The sequence below is a fragment of the Baudoinia panamericana genome (genome assembly GCF_000338955.1).
Source record: "Baudoinia panamericana UAMH 10762 unplaced genomic scaffold BAUCOscaffold_9, whole genome shotgun sequence".
Lineage (NCBI taxonomy): Eukaryota > Fungi > Ascomycota > Dothideomycetes > Mycosphaerellales > Teratosphaeriaceae > Baudoinia > Baudoinia panamericana.
The window spans coordinates 65,513-86,700 of NW_006911265.1; the positions used below are offsets into that span (position 1 = coordinate 65,513).

The window sequence follows — 21,188 nt, forward strand, 5'->3', positions numbered from 1 at the left end:
AGAGTCCTGAGCGAAAGAGTTCAGACCTGCTGCGCCATCTCACTCCTGCGACGAACGGGCATCAGCGAGCATCAAGCACTGTGGACAGCCATCGATCTACGCGACAAGGTACGTATAGCTGCTTGGTGAAGCTGCCTGTAGGTAAGGTATAAGTAATGCATTTCATTGCACCCTCGTCCTGCGCTCTCAGCTCCATTCTTCTACGCACTCCTTCAAGGCTTTGCACAACTCTTTCGTAGCCGTTACACCCTACCTTTGAGGGCACTGCGATACAAGGGAAACTTATCCACCAGCTCAAACGTGTCAATCCAGGACTCTATCCCAGCGCCTCAAAGCCAGCCATTAATCCTTCCATAATGTCCAATACCAGACGTGGACCCATCGGCGGGTTCATGAACCTCATTGGCACCAGCGTCGGAGCCGCTTCGGAGTACAGCGAACACCGAAAACAACAGAAGCAGCAGCCCTCTGCGCATGAAGATGCCCAGCAGCACGAGGACCCATCAATAGCCGGACCATCTAACGCCCGCCATGAAGGCATAGCCGCTGACCCGGATCCTCCGCCAACGTACTCAGCAGCGCGGGGAGACCCAACAGAGCGCTCGCTGGATCTGGGCGCGCCTACAACACATGACAGCAAGGCTACTCCTGCTGAGTACCACGACGACGAGGACGATGACGAAGACGAGTTCTTCGATGCTGACGACCTCTCCATCGAAGACGACGAAGAAGACTGGGATCTCGATGAAGCGCTCCAGGGTCCTCATCATGGCTCGCACAACCCACCGTCCTACCAGGCAAGAGGGATGCATCAGGACAACGTTGCAGACCACGTTCGCGAAGTCATCTCGGTCAACAGAGCAGGTCCTGCGACGCACAGGGCGTATCAGCCGCTCCCGCTGCCGGTCATTATCCCACAACGACGGCCAAGAAATAAGGAACGAGGCTTCGTGCGTGCTTATGCTCCGGTACTCGAAGACTGTGGCCTCGACCAGGCCACATTCCTCAACTTTCTAGACAACTTCCAGAAGTCGGCGAAAGCGTCGCCAGTCTTCGACATCGTTCGTGTTACAGCGCTCGCTCTGCACGCTATACCCAGTCCCGCAGCTATCGCGGCTGCGGTCATCGTGCGTGAAGGGGCCCGCTTCGGTTCAGCGGTCCAAGGGCGTAGTAGGACCAACGCGTTCCTTGACAGCATCAATGATTCACTGTTCAAACCTCATGGCCTTTACGCGCTCATTGTACAGTACAAGTCTGACGCAGACATGGCTCAGTCGAGTATCATTGGGGATATTGCCGAAAACATCGGTGGCCGGTTCGGTATGCAAGCTGGCACAGCCGACTTGAGCTCTGACCAGGTCGTGGCGAAGTACAATCGGTCGCTGAAGGACGAAGGTGCCGGCAACTCACGCGGCATGATGGACAAGATGAATGACATGCGTCTTGCTTCTGAGACGACACATGGAGCGGCTGAGCTCCCACAAGCCGCGCCGCTTATCTTTCCAGACATTGACAACGCCGTCGCTCGCTTCGGCGCGCAGGAGACATTGAAGGACAAAGCAAAAGATGCTCAGGCACTCTTGGCGGATTATCTTGATCGACGTGCGCAGGCCATGTATGCACAAGACGATCCTAGCTCGACTTTGAAAGTGCCCGAAGACCGGCAGACTTTCGCAAGCGGTGTGGCTGAGCCCGACCATCCTATGTGGCAGGGCGGGCTTGCAACGATGGTCAGTGGTGGTGCAATTGCTCCCAGAACCATGCGAAGGCGAGAGAGGATGCAGCGCTGGGGATTGTTCGGCGGAGACGAGCAAGGTGGTGCAGGGTATGGCCGGCACGGCGTTCGCGGCGGCCGCCTTGGTGGTGAAGGACCGTTTGCCGGAAGAGGTCCTCCTGCGGCCGGGCGTTTCACTGGCGGAGGTCCTTTCGCTGGTAGGGGCCGTTTCGCTGGCAGGGGCCGTTTTGGTGGTGGAGGCCGTCTAGGTGGAATGCGCGCCAGTCGCCGCGGACATGGAGGCCTTATTCACGGCATCGTCGGTGCTATGGCAGGCGCCTCTACGTCCAGAGGCGGTGCGTCGCGCTGGAGAGGACAAATCAATGCTCGAGGTGCGGCAGCTACGGCTGGTGGCGGCTTGTGGGACGGTAGAGGAGGTATGCGCGGTAGAGTAGTCACACGAGGCGGACCACTTGGACCCGTCAAGCGGATGATGAGGGAAGATGTGCTATATCTGATGATTGTCAACATGCCGAGCGAGGCAGATTTGGCTGAAGCGAGGGAGCAATTGGCGAGAGGATGACGGAGTGCTCATCTCCATCTTGTTGTACCCGACCACATAGTCATAGTTCAACCAGCCGCTTGTTAAGTTGTTAAGCAAGTAGTACTAATCATTCCGAGCATTGTGGTCGACAAGTGGTCCGTGCTCATGCCGTGAACCTTCGTTGCGGCAATAGTCCGTCCTTTTGCTCACGACATTTACTACCAACAAATGCGTGCATAAGATTCGCGCTGCATGTCACTTCGCCGGCCAGCTTTGGCTGCTTTCCGCATCTCGTTCAGCGATTCTATCTGTCTGCGCTGTGCTAGGAGGCTCGCTCGGACAGCGGCGCGAGATGGCCGGCAACAGTTTCACGTCGCTTTCCGGAGGCAGCAGATAGCCGTTACGAAAGGAGAAAGCGTCAATAAGAGCTTCTTCTGGGCCAATGGCTTTAAGCAGGCAGAGACGAGTGGAGTAGGTGTTAAGGGGGTGGGAGGACGGTCGAGCGCTACGAGAAGCAATGAGGCGGGTCCGGACGACCTCGTGCTACCGGCTGCGGAAGAACCACCACATCGAAGACGGAAGCGGTTAAAGGCAGCCGCTGTCGCAGAAGAGACCATAGACGCACCATTGCCTCCTGATGCCTCATCTACACTTTCACGGAGCGCGGCGGCCGCGCCGGCGAAGTCCCTACGGCGCGCTATCTCGACTTATCTCGCCCTCAGCAAGCCACGGCTGGCCTTTTTGATTGTGCTTACTACGACTGCGACCTACTCGATATACCCCGTGCCCGCCCTCCTCACCCACGCAGCTACCGATGCGCCATCTTTGAGCACGCTGACGCTGCTGTATCTGACCAGCGGGACGTTCCTCGCCATTGCTTCCGCCAACACGCTCAATATGCTCTTCGAGCCGGCCTACGATGCCAAGATGAGCCGGACACGTAATAGACCGCTCGTACGAGGGCTGGTCAGCAAGCGATCAGCGCTGCTGTTCGCCATTGCAACGGGTGTACTAGGTACGGCGCTGCTGTGGGAAGGTGTCAACCCGACGACTGCAATCTTAGGCGCGAGCAATATCGCGCTCTACGCCTTTGCTTATACGCCACTGAAACGCGTGCATCCAGTCAATACCTGGGTCGGGGCGGTTGTTGGCGCAATCCCACCACTTATGGGCTGGTGTGCGGCTGCGAGCCAGTACAGCACAACCAATGCTTCACTGAGCGATCCTGCATCAATATGGACAGAAGCGCAAGAACTTCTCTTCACCGAGCAGGCAGTGGGAGGCTGGCTGATAGCAGCTCTTCTCTTCGCCTGGCAATTCCCGCACTTCTTCGCGCTGTCTCACGCCGTTAGGCATGAGTACGCAAATGCTGGGTACAAGATGTTGACGTCTACCAACATACCGATGGCTGCACGTGTTTCGCTGCGATACAGCCTGGTCATGTTCCCGATATGTGCGGGACTGAGCTATTACAACGTCACAGACCAGGGGTTTGTGGTTACTAGCAGCGTCATCAATGGCTGGATGGCAAGAGAAGCCTTTCGCTTTTGGTGGCACAACGCCGAGAAGGGCTCGGCACGAGCGCTGTTCTGGGCCAGTGTCTGGCAACTCCCGATCGTGCTTGTGCTGGCTATGCTGCACAAGAAGGGTCTTTGGGAGAGAGTGTGGAGAAGTATCAACGGCGATATTGAGGGTGAGATAGATGAGATGTACGAGGATGATTGATGTTGTATTATACCCTGTGTAAGCATACTGAGCGATCAGAGCATATTGACAGTCTGTTGCAGTATTGCAGCTCAACTAGCGAGCGCCTCCCAAGCATCGTTCAGCTACTCCGTTGTCAACGTCGTTATTTCGCGGAGCTAACCTCGCCCCGTCCGACTCGGCAAGTCTTTAGTCGGACGGCACGATGGACTGCCACGCTCAACCAGCAGCGCGGCTCGCTGTCCATGCGGGTCGACCTACGCCTACGCACAGTCCGGTAAGCTGCAACTTCCCCGTCCTAAACTCCCTCAGTGCCATCGATCAAGCATGCGCATCGGCACTTTAGGCGTGGACGCCAGGATAGCGCCGCAACACCGTTGGCAAGCGAGCCTGCTCGATCGCGTTGAAAGTCTTTGCTACAGCTTCCCTATCGGGCCAGTGTATAGCCTCATGCAGCACTTGGAAATCTGCCAGCAAACTCGCCATGACCCTCACCGCTTCGATTAGGACGAACAAAGCGGCTCACCTTCCGACCACCAGCTGTCAAACAACATGACACCCGTCCCTGCTGAGGGTTCTTTTCCACTTGACAGTCTTCCCCAGAAGCAGAACGTACCACACATATATACGCCGCAGCGTGCTCGTCTGAGAACGAGCTTGCATAGTTCTCGCATGGCTAACAACAGTCCCAATGCGCGCCTCGAGCTCAGCATCCGTAAGCTTTTCCAGACCAGCGCGAACGCTGCGCAGCTTAGGCTGCAGCAAGACTTGGACCGGCGTCTGTCGTCCACGCTTCGTCTGCGCGTGGCAGTTCCAAAGCCATATGGCCTTTTGGGCGTCAGACATACCCACGGCGGCCATCTGCTTTAAGCCGCGACGGAGGACCTCGGCATCGATAGTCTGGGCCAGAGAGACCAACGCCTCGTATGTCGACTGTGCTAGCTGCAACCGGCCACGAAGACGCGGGCCTTGGCCGGGACCAGCTCGTCGAGAGCGGCGACAGTATTTTGCACTGAGGAAGGTTGCTTGATGCTTGGTGCATCAGAGGTTTAGCTGGCGATGGCTTTGACGCTTACTTGAGCCGAGTTTGAGGCGGGTGCCATGATCAATCTCAGTCGTCGAGGGGGTGGTCGTGCAGGATAGATGTTAGAAGATGGTCATATCACTGTGCTGTAGTATTCTACGGGAGTCGAACCATATAGAAAGAGTGTTCTGGTCGCACAACAGAGGTAGAGAGCGAGGGAAACTGCTCGTCTTATACACTTGGGTTTCTAAAAGCTAGTTGAGTCTGAAAGCTACTTGAATTTACAAAAGCTACGTGAGTCTACAAACGCTACTTTGGTTTCTAAAACTACTTGAGCTTATGAAAAACCGCTGACCGGACGAAGGATGGAGAAAATCAACTGCACAAGAGCCTTACACATCAAAGTATGACAGCAACTGCAGAAATAAGTATCGTGGATCATACTGACTGCTCGAACATAGTTTCATATGATGTTAAAGATTACTACTTCCGGTCAAACAGTTACACCTGCAACTGCACAAGTATAGCGTCACGATTCTATTATATGCAATCCAAATCTTGGATTCCTTCCCGAGCACAATGCGACACAGCAGAAACGCCACGCGCAAGTCCCGGAAGTTCGCATGTCTCGGATGCCATCTGCACGAATCGATGGTGCACTATCGGAGCCCGCCAGCCTGCTCATCGTTGACGGTGCAAGTCTATGGTTACCGCTCATGATTGATGCGTTGCTAATCACCAATAGTAACGCAGGTGTGTCGCCAGCGATAACAGACGGTGCAACAGCAGCGAGCGGCCTAAAAGCCTTATTACCTTTATCAAGCGACAGAGATAGATCAACCATGGGTATCCTTCTCTAGCCTCCTCATACGTGCTTCCTCCTTCCGCTTCTTGCTCTTACACCGTTGCTCCTGACTGCCCGCATTCCGAGAGTATTCTTGGCGGCAACGGAACGCTGCGACCAACAGCACTGCACGGAGGCCTTGCAAAAGGCATCTCTAGCTTGTACGCTTCACCAGGCGTCCTGTTCGCAGTAACAGAAACAAGTCAACATGGCCTTCCGCTTCCTCGCCACAGCCGCTGGCCTCACCTTTGCCGCAGCCGCAACGATACCAGACACAAGTACCACCGGACCAGCGTCAACCAGTGCAGCCGTTACTACGACCACTGCTGCCGTCGCCCAAGCCTCTTGTCCCGGTGAAACAATGCCTTGGACGATCAGCAATCTCCAGATCTTTCAAGCCGCCCCCAACTGCTCAGAACAAAGCTACGTCTGCTTCCACTTTTGCGACCAGAACACCGGCATCGCTTTGGACACGGATTGCACCCGTAATGTGGCTCCAGGCGGAGCGCTGGTTGACCCGAATACGTACTACGACTGCGACAACGATGCTGTCAGCTTTGCCTACGGCGGGGATACTCTTGAGATTGCGAGGTGGTTTGTGAATGACTGGCAAGCTACTGCGTGGTTTTCAAGGATGATAGAAGGTTGCTGACGAAGTGTGCTGTAGTGTTGGCGAGCCACCTTGGAACAATGTGCATGCATTTGGCACCGGGAGCACGAAGGTTGTGAATCACACTACGGATCAAGGGACCATGTGGTGGCAAGCAGTCATGTATGTCAAGATGACAGCGGAAGTGGCGTGAGTGGTACGGAGTCGGAAGCCCGACAGACCTGGTACAACCGACGATACAGCTCAGTGGAGTTGTAGGTTGTTGATACAATGTGCACGAGGGCGGATATAATGAGTCCAACGTCTGTGGCTGTGTGCTTCGACTACTCAAATAGCGGCAGGTCATCGTACTCTTTCCGCATAAACTTCCTCACCTCTTCCAACCCTTCCTTGATGACTTCTGTTCGGTTGACATACCCAATCCTTACATAGCCTTTCCATTCCTCGCCGAAGCAATCGCCAGGCAAGAACATGACACTAGTCTTCTCTTGTAGCGTCGTGCAGAGAGTCCTAGCATCGATTGGTTTGCCGTCTCGGGTAAACTTTACGAAAGCCGTTGTACCAGCCACAGGCTTGACCCAAGAGCAGTACTCATCATGTTTGACAACGAACCGTTCCAGGAGCTCCAAATTTGCCTTCGCAAGCTGGATGTTGCGTCCAAGTAAAGAGTGCAACGTTTCTGGCGACAAGGCAAACGAGGCGATCTGCTGATCTATCTGAGAGACGGATATTGTGGTGTAATCCCGTGCCTGAGCGCACTGCTCAATGATGGATCGATTACGACTTGCGATCCAGCCGACGCGGACGCCAGCAAGAGAGTAGGCTTTGGAGAGACTGCCTGTGGCTATCGTGTTGGCGTAGCCCAGTGACAATATCGAGGGTGGGAACTCGGCGTCCATTGGTGTTATGCCGTGGAACAAAGGCCGGTAGACTTCATCGGAAAGGATGGTAATGCCCTTGCTTTCCGCAAGGTCGATGATTTTGTGCAGTAAAGACCTTGGAAGGACTTGGCCTGTCGGGTTCTGAGGGTTACTACTATGTCTTAGCTTAGCTACTTATCAAGGCGAAGAGACTGCATACTTCAGTATGATCATCCTCGTGTTCTCCTTGATCATCGCCTTCAGGTGCTCAAAGTCCGGCAGCCATTTGTCTTCCGGCTCAGACCTGAACATGAATGGATAGGAGGGTCAGTCGGTGCTCGGGCTTCTATGGAGCGGTTTACACATCGCCATGCTTACCGCCACAAGTCAACATCGGCGCCTAGCGAGGTTGGTACAGAATACAACTGCTGATACGTCGGATAGTGACAAATTACATGGTCACCCGGCTTGAGAAGCGCATAGAAGACCAAGAAATTTGCGGCAATGGCTCCTGGCGTGATCAGGATGTTGTCCGGTGGCAAAGGTGTGCCTACCTTGCTGGAGTACAAGCGGCTGAGGTTGCCTGAAGATAATTGGGCAACGCGGTCAGCTATAGTTCAGGCAACTAGGAGCCCATACATCGCTCTACCTACTGCGGAGCCCTGGAGACCCTCTGATCTCGCCATAGTTCTGGACGGCTGACAGATCGATCAGGTCACTCGGCTGGATCTGCTTGTTTTCGGAGAGAGAGACAAGCTCATTGATGGATATGCTGGCGCAACAAGTCTCGGCTATGTTGTACTTGGCGGTCGTTTCGTACTCGTCCATCCACTATATCAAGTCAGTCATCTGGAGCTCGTCATGGCTTCGGAGATCAGGGACGGGTATACGGGTCAACCTACCCACCTGCTCGACAGCAAATGGCGGCGGAGGAGCCATGGTTGTAACACTCGTCGATATCCAGCCCTATACCCTCCGTAGATTTGTACACTTGACGGCTCTGCAGACTATGCAGACGGTGTCTCGACGCTTGGACGTGTCCATAAGCTTTATCCACGCGTCATCGGATCAGCGACATGTAACGCAGTAACCCCTGAGGAGTTTGTACCATACCATGCCGGAGCAGTTGATCAGATCGACGAACACCTCCCAAGTAACGTACTCTGGATCAGTCTGCCCAAAAATAAGAAGGACAAGGTTGGCAACATTACAGACATGGCCTTCCGCATGATTCAGCCATTGGCTCGCGCCGCCCCGCGCACCATCCGCCTTACGCAGAAACGCTTCCTCGATACAGCAACAGCACCTTCTCTCTACGCCGCTCATGCTAAGGTGGTAGGCGCTCGTACTGGCCATGTTGAGGGCGATGATCTCGTTGTCGACCTCACCATGTCCAAAGCTCTCGGAGGCGCTGGAGATAGAGGCAAGACGAACCCCGAAGAGCTGTTCGCCGCGGGTTACGGAGCATGCTTTCAAAGTGCCATGAACGCATCAGCGCTCGGGATGGGTCTGAAGATGCCCGAAAACAAGGAAGATAGCATCGTGGAGACAACAGTGCATCTGGTGGGCGACATGAAGCAGCTGGATCTGGGCTTACGGGTTGACATGAAAGTCAAAGTCCGGGGGATGAAGAAGGAAGATGTAGAGAAGATCGTGGAGAAGACGAAGACGGTCTGTCCATATAGCCGTGCTACGCAAGGTAATGTTGCGACCAATATCGAGCTGGAGATACTATAGTGGACATAACGCAATGCGAAGTCGCAACAGTACGCCGTATTGTCAACCAACACAAAGCTCTTGAACCCGCTTTCAGTGGATCTCATCACCAGTAAGCTCTTCGATTCGTTGAGCGCGACATGCAGCTCTGCAAATGGTGCGCGCGAGCACGAACGCATGGCATTCTGCGGACAAGTACGTGGTGAGCCGCAGCAAATCGGTTGAAGAATGCATCTCCATTGTCATTGTGCCGGAGTGGAGTGTTGCTACTGACCCCAGCAACTCGGGCGGGGATATATAGTAGCTATTGTGATCATGCAATTTGGCTTTGCTGGTCCGCGCCACGCTGTTTAACGTTGAGCAGTAATTGATAGGACCGCAGCTCGCTCGATCACACGTACTATCTCTTCCACTTGCGCTATACCCTCTCACCCGGTAGCAACAGCGCAATGATGGATCCTTGATGGCGAAAGATATCGACTCGAAGAATGGCGTTTCTCTACCATCAGGCGCCAATATGGGCTAGGCCAGCCCGATCCCGCTTCTCAGCTGCAGCACATAAGAAGCTTCGCTCACGCCACCATGGCCTTACGTTCTGACACACTTTGTGGCGGCATCGGAGTTGGAGGCATCGGAAACGGGTGCTGTAACAACTGCGGATGCAGCCTCCATACAGTTACGGATGATCAAGTATGTAGATTGATGATGTTCTCTCCTGGAACGCTTTCAAGAAGGGGCATGTCGGAGAAGTCGATATCATCCAGCCATGAAAGGTCGATGTCGGTCCCCATTGCCTGGGGTGTATGCCTCACCGGAATCAGCTTGCGGATGGCATCGAGATTCATCATGCCGTCGCATTCCTGGCCTTGCAGCGTCTTTCTTGCGTCCTCGTACGTCGCGCATCCCTCAAGCACTAAGCCCACCTTCCGTTGTATACCTGCGGGATGATCGTCAGCAATACCACGGTAGTCTGAAGATTAGCTTATTTACCCAGTAAGTATATTGGCAATTGCCAAAATGCTGAAAAATGCTTGAGAAAGAGACTAAGTTTAGTCTCGCACTGCTGCGCACGCGCCTTAATGTCGGGGATGTCATCTGTGTGGAAACGGACATAAAGCTTGAGCATTGTCAGTAGTGCAAAGACGATCAAACAAATGGCCGGATCAGTAGCGGCAAGCATATTCGAATCCCAGTGAGCAATAATGTTGGCGATGGTCAGGCTGCACTCAAGTAAGGTCTGCCAGGAAGGGGTCGACGCAGATGGCGGCACCGAAGTTGTTGCAGAAAAGAGCGCAGCTGCGGTAATCATTGCGAGGTGTATGCAGTTCACAAGTCTCATATGAAAGTCCTCGATCGACTCTCCTTGCAGGATCTGGCGCCTGACGTCGTTGTAGCCTGGAGGTAGTGCAAGTGACACTAAGGCGACTGTGTCGTCCAGACTTGCCCTTCGTGCGGACAAGTCCACATAAGGGTTCATCAGGGCCAGACGGTGTATGTTGCATGCTTCCTTCAGTAGCGACGTTGTGACGAGGTGAATAGCAAAGTGGTCCAGTGGTTTTCGGCCGGCTATCTCCTCGACTGTCATCCACAGGTGAGATAGCTCATTCGCAAGAAATAGCTTGTCTCCAATCAAATTTGTGTTTGCCGCCGGGTACTGCCGGAGTGCCGTGCGTGTACTATCGTACTCTACAAGGAAGGGGGTGGCGGCCGCGACGTTGGTGTAGCTATCCATACAGTAGATCACCCACCACACCCGTCGCCATGCGTCTATGTCATCAGTCTCGTTCATGACCTGGAAAGTGGAATATCCTCGAGGATGATCCAGGCGGTTCAGGCCGGCAGCGTAGGCCATTCGTGTAAGAGCACCAACCCTGCTCCACGACTGCCGTCCGGGGTACTGATGGAAGGTATAGTATGCCAGAAGGCACTGCCTTTGGAACCATGACAGGGTGATCTGCTGTGTATGACCATCAACAGGGCATTCAAGTGCTAGATTCAGGCCATCTCTCGATCGTTTCAGGGAATCTTGATCTGCAGTTTTGAGGACATCTATGGTGAGGGACATGATAATCTCCAGTACTTGATCTTCAATACCGGAGCCGCAATGGTTGCGACTGAGATCCGTGGGGTCGAATAACGGAATCGAAGGGTGGATCCAAGTTATGAAGCTCTGAAATCTACCAACGTCGGCATCCATCAGTGATGCAGTGTGATCTTTTTGAAAGGCTTACACATTCTGGCGTTGGTCTGGCTGCGAAGTGAAGTATTCCCGCGGTGTAGTCGTACTCTCGTCATGGTTGTTAACGACAGCACTTAGTGGTGACGGTAGCTGGTCGTTCGGAGAATGTTGGTCTCTTGCATTATCTGTGACAAGGTGAACGGTGTCCGCGTCTGTGGCAGTTCGTTTCCGCCCTGACGGTCCGGGTTTTCTTCTGTTGAGAGAGTAGGTACATTGGAGATCCGAGTCTCGACATCGGGAGCATACCGGTCGTGCAAGATCACCTGGAGATCGTCAACGCCATTAGATCTTGTTGCAGTGAAGCGTGAGAGCTGAACACTTCGTTTTCCGTCTGGTTCATGACGCCTCCGTTAGTAGCTCGGCCGTTGATGATACGTTACGTGCACTTGCCTGATGCACTGGTCACATACTCTTGCACCAGCTGTTGCCCTCCGCGCACGGGGTTGCATTGTGTGGGGGAAAGGGTGTGTTATCCATGTACCGCATGAAAGGGAGGAGGCGAGGCGGGGCAGGATGCAAGCAGGGGAGACGGCAGGCTTGTTCTCACGCTCAGCACGCATCAATCCCAGTTCCGCATTGTTCGGTTGGAGAAAGTGCGGGATTTGACATTCGCCATGCTTCAGCAACCGCACTTCGGACTCCGTGGTGATGACATTTCGTGACAAGCGTACATTCGATCGTCGTGGATGGGATTTTACTAGGCCGAATACTATCTTTGTTTGACGATGGACTGCCCACGGGGTTGGAGGCCTGCCTACCAAGAGACGGCGAGGCCCAAATGCATAAGATTTGCTTCGCTGATTGAGATTACCGAAGATGCACAGCTACATTACCACCGCCACACCTTGCCCATTACCCGAAGCTTTGCAGGAGTTCGCCTCTCATCTCCGATTCCGATCCTATTGGGAACGTCTTCGGGAGCTCGGGACCCTACAAAAGTTGTTAGCAAAGCGTGGAGCGAGCGACCGGCCTTACGCACCCAGATAGAGAGGGGTCCGACGACTTCTCTTCCAGTCTTATGCTCTTGGTTGACCACGTCACCATCCGCGTAGTGCTCAATCTTCCACCCTGATGGATCAGCCCAGTAATCTGATAAGAATGATATCAGCAAGTCGCCGCTTTCGACCGATGGAGGATTCTCGAACCGAAAATTTGGGACCCAAGAATATGTCGACCAACACCCCAGACACTCCGGTGGCCGTTCTTCGCTAGGTGTTCGTGGCCTAGAAGCTGCGTATCGAAATCGGCGACCTCATAGCTCGTGTGATGCACATAAGTCTTCTTCACTTCCGGGATAGCCCTTTGCAAGAACATAATGTGGTGATCGCTGTACTCTGGACCTAGATCGAGATGCATGAAGGTCATCACGTCCATGTCTGTGAACTTGTCGTGGAAAAGCACGTCGGTATGAACGAAGTTGAAGTTGCTGGTGTAGAAGCTCAGCTCTTCTTCGAACGGACGGCACACCTATCGCACAATGCAGTCAGATGACACGAGCTTGTATCAAAGTAAAGCTCTGATGACACTCACGTAGCCGAAGTGGCCAGCCTTATGGACTAATGCCGGGCCGTCATGGTACCGCTGGAAACGACCTGGCAATGTCTGCGTCAGCTATGACAGTCCCGAGCAAGGTAACGCCGTCAGACCTGCCCACCTCTTCGTGGCTTCTCGAAGGGACCGTTAAACGGCTCCAGTGTCTCGTGGGTGGCAGTGGGTGGCTGCTTCCCGTCCACAACCCTCTCCTGCTGGCCGTGGACGACGTGAAACCAGGTGTCGTCCCCCCGCTCGAACGTCACCATCCTGCCGCCACCAGGCGTGTCCAGCTGCTTGACCGGAGATGCACCCGGCAATCGAGCAGCCTTCTCGAACTCATCTGCATCTTTCGCAACGAAAGCTGGCCCACGAAAGCGAGGTCTGCCGTCCGGACTTTGTACAGCTACGTATACGACAGGGTCCCGACCGTATCCGCGATAGCAGATGGTGTTGTCTGTACGTTCTGCCTCAATGAAGCCAAAGTCCTCCGCAAAGCGTTCAAAGTCGGCCAGCTTGGGATGCTCGAAAATGAAGAAGCCCAACCTCGCCAGTTGGACCTTTGATGGGTCGTTCTTGACATCTGGAATCGGCAGAGCAGGCATGGCGAAAGTTCAGTGATGATGGTAGTTGGATTACTGGCGTTGGAATCGTTGATAATTCTGGGAACGTGAGAAGGTGCCACATCTTTTTATACTGCTCAAGTCGGCGCAATTATAGATAGATGGAACGACAATCTTGTTTAATTGCGCCGTCGCGGTATGTTATGACGCGCAGAAGTGTTGCATTGCGCCTCGGAGGAACTCGTGAAGTCGTTGCGCCTGTCCAACAGTTACGCCGAGTTACGCCGCGGAGAGACTCGGCCAGTAGCTTACTCTATCACACAAACTCAGGAACCAGTGGCACGAGCTTCCTACGTACTATAAGAGTGAGACATGACCGGGATGAAGCGTGTCCTGCATCTCAAGCAGTTTCGACCATGGCTCCTTTCACCAGCTTGGTCCGCTTTGAAAGTAGCGACTCGAAGATTTATTTCGCCAACCTTGATGCAGGCGTGGAGCAGATACCTGCCACCAACGATGAACTTCTCGCGTTCGAGTCGTTCGATGACCTGCAAAAGGGTGAGAATGGGAAGAAAGTTGTGGTATCGAAGGTGAGTCTAGCGGAGTGGTGGACGCATGCTCGAAGTCTCCCATTGACGATTTCGAAGATCCTGAGTCCATTGCCGCGGACGGACATTCCGATATACTGCGTCGGCTTGAACTACAAATCGCATGCCGACGAGGCTTCCGTAAGCTGGGATTCGTTCCTGTAAAGAAAGACAGCGGGAGACCTGCTAAATGTGTTTCATCAGATGTCTACCACTCAGGACCCTGCGGTATGGGTTAAGCCAAGTGCAGCGTTAGCTGATCCCAACGAAGATATACCCATTAGTGCCTTTTGTGCAGAGACTTTGGACTCCGAGGTACGTCATGGCGCAGCAGTGCTGTGAGCATATTCTAACCCGGCCGGACAGGGCGAGTTTGTGTTCGTGACGTCGAGAGAATGCAAAAACGTTTCAGTCGCAGAAGCTCAGTCATACATTTTGGGCTACACTGTCGGCAACGATATCACCTGTCGCATGCACCAGGCGAAGGAGCGCCAGTCTGGACAGTTCTTCTTCGCCAAGGCATTCGACAAGTTTGCTCCCATCGGTCCTATACTCCGACATTCATCGACGGTGCCGGATATTGGAGCGCTGGCACTGTCCACAAGAATCAATGGTCACCAGGTCCAGCATACGGTCTTGGGCGATGACATGATCTTCAGCCCAGCGCAGATACTGAGCCATATGAGCCAAGGTACGGCGTATGTCCGTGGAGATCATTACTGTACAGCTGAACCAGAACAGGTACAACGATTCCTGCTTTTACAGCCGTCATGACGGGCACGCCGGCTGGGGTTGGGTACTTTCGCGATCCGAAGACCTTCTTGGACAATGGGGATGTCATCGAAGTCCAAGTCGACGGCATTCCGGCGCTGAGGAACCGGATCAGGTTCGAAACAATATGAGTGCTTTCCACTTTGCAGTTTGTCGCAAGTGCCATAGGAGGGAGCTAATAAGCGCGGGCTAGCGATTTCGGCAATAAGATGCCCAAAGCGTAATAAGGTCTGAATAGCAGGTTCCAAGCTTTTGAGGACCGTGGCATTCTCGTACCGGGGGATGACCACCAAAACTGTTGTCGAAGTCAAGTCAATGCCTGGTAGTAGTGCAGCTTCTACTGCCTGCACAGCCGTAGCTGGAGTGCAGTGCCACGAGCGAATCTGGGAATCAGAGCAACAGTAGAAAGTGTGTTGAGCATATCGACGGTATCTATGAAGCCTCAACCGTCGACCGCTGTAGTCTGGCAACGGTCAGTACAGCTTAAGCTTCAACGGCCTGATCCATGCCTAGAAATTGGTCAGTGATGCTCATCGTTAACGTGGACAAACTCATCGCCATGATTGACCTGCTCGTCCGGACTCCGACCGCTCCCAACAATCTATCGGCCGCGCACAACCAAGTCCAGTATCACCGTGGCGGGTCAACAATTTCCTACTCTGAGCTGGCAGAGCTTGATGTTCGATGGTTCAGGTTGGCATTCACATGCAAGCGAAGCTCGAGCCAGTTAGTCCGTGCGCCATGACATACTCTCAAGCTACATGTACGACGGATATATGACATGCTCTGCGTGAAGACAGTTCGCACCCCACACTGTCTTCTGCGGGCAGACGGCGGTCGACATAGTCCCCCCCTAACCAACATTGCCACCTCCCAGTAAGACCGTCTCTTTCATCTTGACCTGCCTTAGCCGCAAACTTCAACCGAGGCCTTAGTTGAGGGCTCATTTGAGCCCATCAATCTACTCCACTCTCGCAATTATCATATGTGCAGATCCCTCCGATCAGTCAAGTCTTACGCGACCTCTTACCGTCATCATGAAGGACCATCTTAGCAGTAACATCTACGCCCGCGAGCTCCGCGACCAAGCCGTCCGCAGCCGATCATACCGCAAGCTATACAGCGACAGACGGCTCATAGCAGACTTGGACATTGTCAACGAGCTTGACGGACATTCAGGATGCGTCAATGCCCTGTCCTGGTCGAAGTCAGGCAAGCTGCTTGCGTCTGGAAGCGATGACCAGCACCTCAACATCCACACCTACCAACCGTCCACATCGACCAGTCAGTTCCAACTCACAACTACAGTGGCGACGGGGCATACGCAGAACATCTTCTCCGTCAAGTTCATGCCTCACCACAATGACCGGACGGTGATTACAGCGGCTGGAGATGGCGAGGTTAGAGTCTTCGACCTGGAGTATGCTGGGCAGTCGAGGGAGGCAAGTGCGGCATCGGCTTTTGCGAGTGAGGGGCGGAGGAGAGGTAGGAACACCATCTACAACGGGGTACGGTACCTCAGCGATGGAGATACGGACTGCCGCGTCTACCGAAGCCATGGGGACAGAGTCAAAAGGATCGTTACAGAGTCGAGCCCGCATCTCTTCCTAACTTGCTCCGAGGACGGCGAGGTACGGCAGTGGGACCTACGGCAACCGTCGTCTGCGTATCCTCCACCGAGGTCAAGGCATTCAACGGAACCCGACAGCTCTGTGCCACCTCCGCTGATATCGTACAAACGGTACAACCTGGATCTGAATAGCATTTCCTGCTCGCCATCTCAACCTCATTACATAGCGTTGGGTGGAGCGCACCTCCATGCCTTTCTGCATGACCGGAGAATGACTGGTCGCGATCGGTTACGGGAAGCTGGCAAGCCGCTCTCTCCGTTGCGCAGCATGAGCGCGGAAGATCAGGAGTTGATGCGGCAGGCTACACAGTGTGTACGGAAGTTCGCACCGAAAGGCCAGCAAAGGATGGGTAGGACGGAGAACGGGCATATTACGGCACTGAAGATCAGCGATGCTCGGCCGGATGAAATGGTGGTAAGCTGGAGTGGTGATCACATCTATTCGTTCGACCTCGTACGCAGTCCTGATGCTACGGAAGGCGACGCGGCAGCAGCAACCACGAAGGCTGGAGCCAGTGCGAGGGTGAAGGAGAGCAAGGATCGGAAGCGGAAGAGGAGTAACCTCAGCAGCCAATCCACAGGCCAGCAAAATGTCGCCACTCGAGGCTCCTCTCGCTCTCGTACCGAGCAGGAAGGTGCAGCGCTTCGAGTACGGTACCAGAATGGGCAGAGCGAAGACATACCGTTACCAAGCCAAACGCGGTCTGGCTTGCATGCACTTACCGAGAAGCAACGAGAGGCGCAACGCATCGCTACTACGACGGTCAAGATACGCTCGGCACTCTTCGGTGCGAGGGAAGAAGGCAAGGATGCCACAGCGCAGTTCACGACCGCACTAGGCGAAGCGGCAAGCATCATGGCCGACATCGACGAAGTCCTGCGTGAGTGGCGATACCCCATGGAGCCGTCTGCGGAGATGGTAGTCGTAGAAAGGACACTCCGCTCCCATCGCGAGAGCACGCGCCGCTTCGTCCAAGCTTCTGGCACTGTAGCTCGTGTGCTCGGCGGCAGACTCCGCACCGCTTCCTCCACACCGAGTCCGTTGCTGGGTCACTTCACATCGGTGGAGGTACGCACTAACGACCTACCCCTTGAACGTCAAGAGCAGTTCGGCTACGACTTCCTGAAAGCAATTCTGCTCTGGCTTGAATCAGGCATAGGTCGCCTCATTGATGGCTTCACACGTCCCGCTTCGATGCCCCTGGACTTCAAGGGAGCGCAACGGCTCCCTATACCCCACCATGAGGCTACCACGGAAGCGATCGATGAGTATTTAATCCCGTACTTGCTGCGTATCGCAAGCGACAAACCTATTGTGAACGTGGAGGCTAACCGGTTCGAAACGGACGAGAACCGACGAGTATTTCCTTCGGAGAAAGCTGCCGTGCTCGCGTTCGCGGCGGCCGTGAGGATTCCGTTTGCTGACTTGTCTTCGGCTGTGGTGCTTGCGGAGGGTTCGGAGCGGATCCAAGCGCAGGACCGGACGGTGGCGATGGGTTTCTGGGGCCTGAAGGTTGCAAGGGGTGTGTTGTTGAACGCTGCGGAGGGCGTCAACTTCATCTTCGTGGACCGGGCGTTTGGTGGAGTTGGGAGGGTGGTGAGAGAAGTAGAGACGGAGGAGCGGAGATTAGAGGATGTAGTTGGGGAGGAGGAGGATGAGCCGATTCGGGATGTGGAGATGCTGGATGCTGATGGAGGATTAGTTGGTGGTGCGAGTGCTGAGGACGTATCTGCTGCTGCTCAGGAAGCGAGACAGAAGGAGCGGGACGACGCGCGTGGAGAGGCTGAGGAGCCCTCCGACGTGCTTACGGAAATGGAAGAAGGGCACGCCCGACCGGCCACCGTTGAGCCGGCGGGCGATGATGATGATGAAACCTACGTTATGAACGATGATGATGATGACGAAGACACAGCCATGCTTGAAGACGATAATGACGACGACGACGAAGACGACGAAGACGATAATGATGTGGAAAACCATGACGACGAAGACTCCTCCGAACCCGACGAAATCGACGGCGTCCCCAACCTCCACGCCCTCCCCCACTTCATGTTCACCTCCGCCTTCGAACGGCGGCGGCGCAAAGAAAAAGTCGAACTCAGCGTCCCCTGCCACCCGAGCACACGCGTCTACCGCGGGCACTGCAACGTCCGCACAGTCAAAGACGTGAATTTCTTCGGCCTAGACGACGAGTTCGTCGTCTCCGGATCTGACGACGGGAATTTCTTCCTCTGGGACCGCAAGACGGCGGAGTTGGTTAACGTGCTAGAGGGTGACGGGGAGGTGGTGAATGTGGTGCAGGGACACCCGTTTGAGACGGTGTTGGCGGTTAGTGGCATCGATCATACGATTAAGATCTTTAGCCCCGATGGAAGAGCGCGGGCGAAGGCGAGGAGGGGAGATGGGGTTAGTGCCCATGATGAGAGTGAGTTTTCGTCGTTGGCGTGGCCGTTGAGGATGGGAAGGAGGGTTGGAAGGCGGTCGAGGGGGGCTGCCGGTGGTGGTGCCGAGGGCGAGGCCGTGACATCCGAACCTGCTATGCCTGCTGCGACTCCTTTCACCCGCGATATGGAAGAGGAGGATGATGAGGATGATGAATACGTCGCGCCTACGGGTCTGCCGAGTCGGAAGAGGATGCATGATGCGTATCGGATTATGAACAAGAATGATGTGGAGCGGCAGGGCGGGAATCAGGATTCTTATCTGACGGTGCGTGAACTCCGTTCGTTGATGTTCATGCTGAGCCGAGGGTGGGGTGGCGCGGTGCTTGCTACTTGAGGAATACTGGCGACAGAGCTTGGTGGAAAGTTATTGTGCTGACGGGCTGAGTTAGGTCCCACATGCGCAGTTGCTCCAGCTGCTGTTTGGCGGCATGGGCAACGTCGGCGTCTTCCCTTCGTTTGAGTGATGAGGCTATGAGCCCATCCCAAAGGATTTATTTGGGCAGATGCTTTGCATAGCGTGGAATGGCGGCGTTTCAGCCGGAGTGATGAAGAACACGAGTAACGAGACCGACTCCCGGCCGTAACATGCATGTACACTGTACCAGATGCACCCATCTCCCTCCTTTCAATTATAAAGTCGTGCACCATACGCCATCGCTAATGCTGCCCCTGAGCACACGCTTAGTCTACGACTGCTTCTTCGCCGCATCCTTCTCCTGCGCTTTCTGCTTCGCCTTGAGCGCTTTCTTCCGGTTACTCCTGATCATGACGACGCTCAAGAAACTCCCTACGACCGCGCCGCCGAGTAGGAGGAGGATGACTGGTATGCGGATCGCCCAGACTCGGGGTGGGAAGAGAGATTGCAGGGGATGGTCGGAGTCCACGAAGGGCTGTTCCCAATGGTCAGTATAGGATTGGATATATTGTTGATGAGAGTATGGGGCAGAGCGTACTAGTAAGAGCGTCCAAATGGTGTAGTAGAGGAAGACGGCCGAGGCGACGATGAGCATTGAGGCGCCCACGGCTTTGTCGAGCTGGCAGTCACATGTCAGTTAAGATGTATCACACAATGTCGCAGAACGTGCTTGAGCATACGAGGTTGTTGTTCTGTGCCATTGCCTTGGCTTTGCCTTCTTGCTTCCGCCTCAGTACGTGCCTTCCCTTTTCGGCAAATGTAGTCTTGTCCCTCTGCTCGACCAGCTGTTCATTACTTGCGTGAAGCCATGAGTCGCTCACATGCGGAAACGTGGCGCACTTCTGGCCAACCGTGAGGTATCCCGCCATCGTCACTTTCGACCTTTCTCGACACGTGACGGCTTCCCAATCGGAAACTCATATCGTCTCTTCGACTCCCACATATCGTGTTTCAAAGCCAGTTACACCTTACGCTGAATCATTTCAACAGGAAAGAGGAGAGAACGTAAGCGAGCGGGAAAGCGATCAACATGTGGATCATCGACTGGTGTAAGCGAACGACCGAAGCATGATGAATATGAACAATGAACAATATGCCTGACATGGACTCCTTCAACATACAGTCTGGGACCTGCTAGCCCAACTCGGCCTCGCCAACAAGCACGCCAAACTCCTCTTCCTCGGCCTCGACAATGCCGGCAAAACTACTGTACGAATGCCCACCCAACCGAGCCATATCGCTTCCGTCCACCCTAACCCTCTTCCACCTACTGACTTATGACGAAAAATTATTCTAGCTCCTCCACATGCTCAAAAACGACCGCGTAGCCATATTGCAACCCACCCTGCACCCCACCTCCGAGGAACTCTCCATCGGCACCGTGCGCTTCACCACCTTCGACCTCGGCGGGCACCAACAAGCGCGACGGCTGTGGAAAGACTACTTCCCCGAAGTGAGCGGGATCGTGTTCCTCGTCGACGCCAAGGACCCGGAGCGGTTCGGGGAGAGCAAGGCGGAGCTGGACGCGTTGTTGAGCATGGAGGATCTGGCGAAGACGCCGTTTTTGATCCTGGGGAATAAGATTGATCATCCCGGCGCGGTGAGCGAGGAGCAGTTGAGGCATGAGTTGGGGCTTTGGCAGACGAGTGAGTATTACCCACCGTATGGAAGAGGAAGAGGGAGGGGGGAAAGGGGTGTGGGTTGAGTTGAGTTGAGTGGGGTTGTGCTAATGCGGGTTTCGTGTTTTTCTAGCCGGCAAGGGCAAAGTCCCCCTCGACAACATCCGACCCATTGAGATCTTCATGTGCTCCGTCGTCATGCGACAAGGGTACGGAGAGGGTATCAGGTGGCTATCACAGTACGTCTAGACCAGAAAGACCGGATGGGAAAGGTGGAAGCGGAAGATCCCCAGTGGGGAACTCACCTGAACTCGCCTCGCTTCCTGAACGAGACGAACAGGCATGACTGGTCGCGTGCGGCGGGAAAGACCGG

The 21,188-nt window shown here is 54.6% G+C and overlaps 13 protein-coding genes across 13 annotated transcripts; 6 read left to right on the plus strand and 7 right to left on the minus strand.

The window, feature by feature from the left end:
- The first annotated feature begins 53 nt into the window (after nucleotides 1–53).
- On the plus strand, nucleotides 54–2,450 carry BAUCODRAFT_35523 (uncharacterized protein). Its single transcript, XM_007679793.1, has one exon. It carries the CDS (start codon nucleotides 357–359, stop codon nucleotides 2,295–2,297), a length of 1,941 nt encoding a protein of 646 aa, XP_007677983.1. The 5' UTR covers nucleotides 54–356; the 3' UTR covers nucleotides 2,298–2,450.
- A 250-nt stretch (nucleotides 2,451–2,700) lies between these two features.
- BAUCODRAFT_25549 (uncharacterized protein) lies at nucleotides 2,701–3,983 on the plus strand (the record flags this gene model as incomplete). Its single annotated transcript, XM_007679760.1, has 2 exons — nucleotides 2,701–2,729; nucleotides 2,834–3,983. 2 exons carry the CDS (start codon nucleotides 2,701–2,703, stop codon nucleotides 3,981–3,983), a joined length of 1,179 nt encoding a protein of 392 aa, XP_007677950.1.
- Nucleotides 3,984–4,136: 153 nt separating this feature from the next.
- Nucleotides 4,137–5,065, minus strand: BAUCODRAFT_578350 (uncharacterized protein; the record flags this gene model as incomplete). Its single annotated transcript, XM_007680071.1, has 2 exons — nucleotides 4,137–4,994; nucleotides 5,039–5,065. The coding sequence occupies 2 exons, from the start codon at nucleotides 5,063–5,065 to the stop codon at nucleotides 4,506–4,508; spliced, it is 516 nt and encodes a 171-aa protein (XP_007678261.1). The 3' UTR covers nucleotides 4,137–4,505.
- A 555-nt stretch (nucleotides 5,066–5,620) lies between these two features.
- BAUCODRAFT_35525 (uncharacterized protein) lies at nucleotides 5,621–6,723 on the plus strand. Its single transcript, XM_007679794.1, has one exon. The coding sequence runs from the start codon at nucleotides 6,039–6,041 to the stop codon at nucleotides 6,480–6,482; it is 444 nt and encodes a 147-aa protein (XP_007677984.1). The 5' UTR covers nucleotides 5,621–6,038; the 3' UTR covers nucleotides 6,483–6,723.
- A 40-nt stretch (nucleotides 6,724–6,763) lies between these two features.
- On the minus strand, nucleotides 6,764–8,239 carry BAUCODRAFT_73992 (uncharacterized protein; the record flags this gene model as incomplete). The annotated part of the gene is made up of 5 exons (XM_007680026.1): nucleotides 6,764–7,472; nucleotides 7,521–7,604; nucleotides 7,679–7,883; nucleotides 7,954–8,131; nucleotides 8,207–8,239. The coding sequence occupies 5 exons, from the start codon at nucleotides 8,237–8,239 to the stop codon at nucleotides 6,764–6,766; spliced, it is 1,209 nt and encodes a 402-aa protein (XP_007678216.1).
- A 276-nt stretch (nucleotides 8,240–8,515) lies between these two features.
- Nucleotides 8,516–9,037, plus strand: BAUCODRAFT_73796 (uncharacterized protein; the record flags this gene model as incomplete). Its single annotated transcript, XM_007680012.1, has 1 exon — nucleotides 8,516–9,037. One exon carries the CDS (start codon nucleotides 8,516–8,518, stop codon nucleotides 9,035–9,037), a length of 522 nt encoding a protein of 173 aa, XP_007678202.1.
- Nucleotides 9,038–9,702: 665 nt separating this feature from the next.
- Nucleotides 9,703–11,081, minus strand: BAUCODRAFT_123982 (uncharacterized protein; the record flags this gene model as incomplete). The annotated part of the gene is made up of 2 exons (XM_007680072.1): nucleotides 9,703–9,953; nucleotides 10,007–11,081. The coding sequence occupies 2 exons, from the start codon at nucleotides 11,079–11,081 to the stop codon at nucleotides 9,703–9,705; spliced, it is 1,326 nt and encodes a 441-aa protein (XP_007678262.1).
- Nucleotides 11,082–11,310: 229 nt separating this feature from the next.
- Nucleotides 11,311–11,961, minus strand: BAUCODRAFT_544901 (uncharacterized protein). The gene is made up of 4 exons (XM_007680073.1): nucleotides 11,646–11,961; nucleotides 11,573–11,586; nucleotides 11,502–11,518; nucleotides 11,311–11,448 (listed from the first exon to the last, which is right to left on the minus strand). Exons 1-4 carry the CDS (start codon nucleotides 11,813–11,815, stop codon nucleotides 11,377–11,379), a joined length of 273 nt encoding a protein of 90 aa, XP_007678263.1. The 5' UTR covers nucleotides 11,816–11,961; the 3' UTR covers nucleotides 11,311–11,376.
- A 287-nt stretch (nucleotides 11,962–12,248) lies between these two features.
- On the minus strand, nucleotides 12,249–13,884 carry BAUCODRAFT_35544 (uncharacterized protein). The gene is made up of 3 exons (XM_007679795.1): nucleotides 12,910–13,884; nucleotides 12,786–12,847; nucleotides 12,249–12,722 (listed from the first exon to the last, which is right to left on the minus strand). The coding sequence occupies exons 1-3, from the start codon at nucleotides 13,388–13,390 to the stop codon at nucleotides 12,360–12,362; spliced, it is 906 nt and encodes a 301-aa protein (XP_007677985.1). The 5' UTR covers nucleotides 13,391–13,884; the 3' UTR covers nucleotides 12,249–12,359.
- A 461-nt stretch (nucleotides 13,885–14,345) lies between these two features.
- BAUCODRAFT_545010 (uncharacterized protein) lies at nucleotides 14,346–15,116 on the minus strand. The gene has a single exon (XM_007680074.1). The coding sequence runs from the start codon at nucleotides 14,870–14,872 to the stop codon at nucleotides 14,591–14,593; it is 282 nt and encodes a 93-aa protein (XP_007678264.1). The 5' UTR covers nucleotides 14,873–15,116; the 3' UTR covers nucleotides 14,346–14,590.
- Nucleotides 15,117–15,743: 627 nt separating this feature from the next.
- BAUCODRAFT_73625 (uncharacterized protein) lies at nucleotides 15,744–19,115 on the plus strand (the record flags this gene model as incomplete). Its single annotated transcript, XM_007680001.1, has 3 exons — nucleotides 15,744–17,942; nucleotides 18,126–18,762; nucleotides 18,913–19,115. 3 exons carry the CDS (start codon nucleotides 15,744–15,746, stop codon nucleotides 19,113–19,115), a joined length of 3,039 nt encoding a protein of 1,012 aa, XP_007678191.1.
- Nucleotides 19,116–19,500: 385 nt separating this feature from the next.
- Nucleotides 19,501–19,812, minus strand: BAUCODRAFT_48394 (uncharacterized protein; the record flags this gene model as incomplete). The annotated part of the gene is made up of 2 exons (XM_007679938.1): nucleotides 19,501–19,671; nucleotides 19,735–19,812. Coding segments are annotated over 2 exons (249 nt in total), but the record flags the coding sequence as incomplete, so codon positions are not given.
- Nucleotides 19,813–19,995: 183 nt separating this feature from the next.
- BAUCODRAFT_35555 (uncharacterized protein) lies at nucleotides 19,996–21,036 on the plus strand. Its single transcript, XM_007679796.1, has 3 exons — nucleotides 19,996–20,245; nucleotides 20,320–20,405; nucleotides 20,494–21,036. The coding sequence occupies exons 1-3, from the start codon at nucleotides 20,227–20,229 to the stop codon at nucleotides 20,899–20,901; spliced, it is 513 nt and encodes a 170-aa protein (XP_007677986.1). The 5' UTR covers nucleotides 19,996–20,226; the 3' UTR covers nucleotides 20,902–21,036.
- Nucleotides 21,037–21,188: the final 152 nt, after the last annotated feature.

Bases quoted from the DNA above. Each gene is read 5' to 3' on its own strand.
- BAUCODRAFT_35544 (XM_007679795.1), bottom strand. From the start codon at position 13,390: ATGCCTGCTCTGCCGATTCCAGATGTCAAGAACGACCCATCAAAGGTC. The intron at 12,848-12,909 runs GTGGGCAGGTCT...AGACATTGCCAG, and splicing joins CTTCGAGAAGCCACGAAGAG to GTCGTTTCCAGCGGTACCAT. The intron at 12,723-12,785 runs GTGAGTGTCATC...ATTGTGCGATAG, and splicing joins AGGCTGGCCACTTCGGCTAC to GTGTGCCGTCCGTTCGAAGA.
- BAUCODRAFT_544901 (XM_007680073.1), bottom strand. From the start codon at position 11,815: ATGCGTGCTGAGCGTGAGAACAAGCCTGCCGTCTCCCCTGCTTGCATC.
- BAUCODRAFT_35523 (XM_007679793.1), top strand. From the start codon at position 357: ATGTCCAATACCAGACGTGGACCCATCGGCGGGTTCATGAACCTCATT.
- BAUCODRAFT_35555 (XM_007679796.1), top strand. The intron at 20,406-20,493 runs GTACGAATGCCC...AAATTATTCTAG, and splicing joins ACAATGCCGGCAAAACTACT to CTCCTCCACATGCTCAAAAA.
- BAUCODRAFT_545010 (XM_007680074.1), bottom strand. From the start codon at position 14,872: ATGGCACTTGCGACAAACTGCAAAGTGGAAAGCACTCATATTGTTTCG.
- BAUCODRAFT_35525 (XM_007679794.1), top strand. From the start codon at position 6,039: ATGGCCTTCCGCTTCCTCGCCACAGCCGCTGGCCTCACCTTTGCCGCA.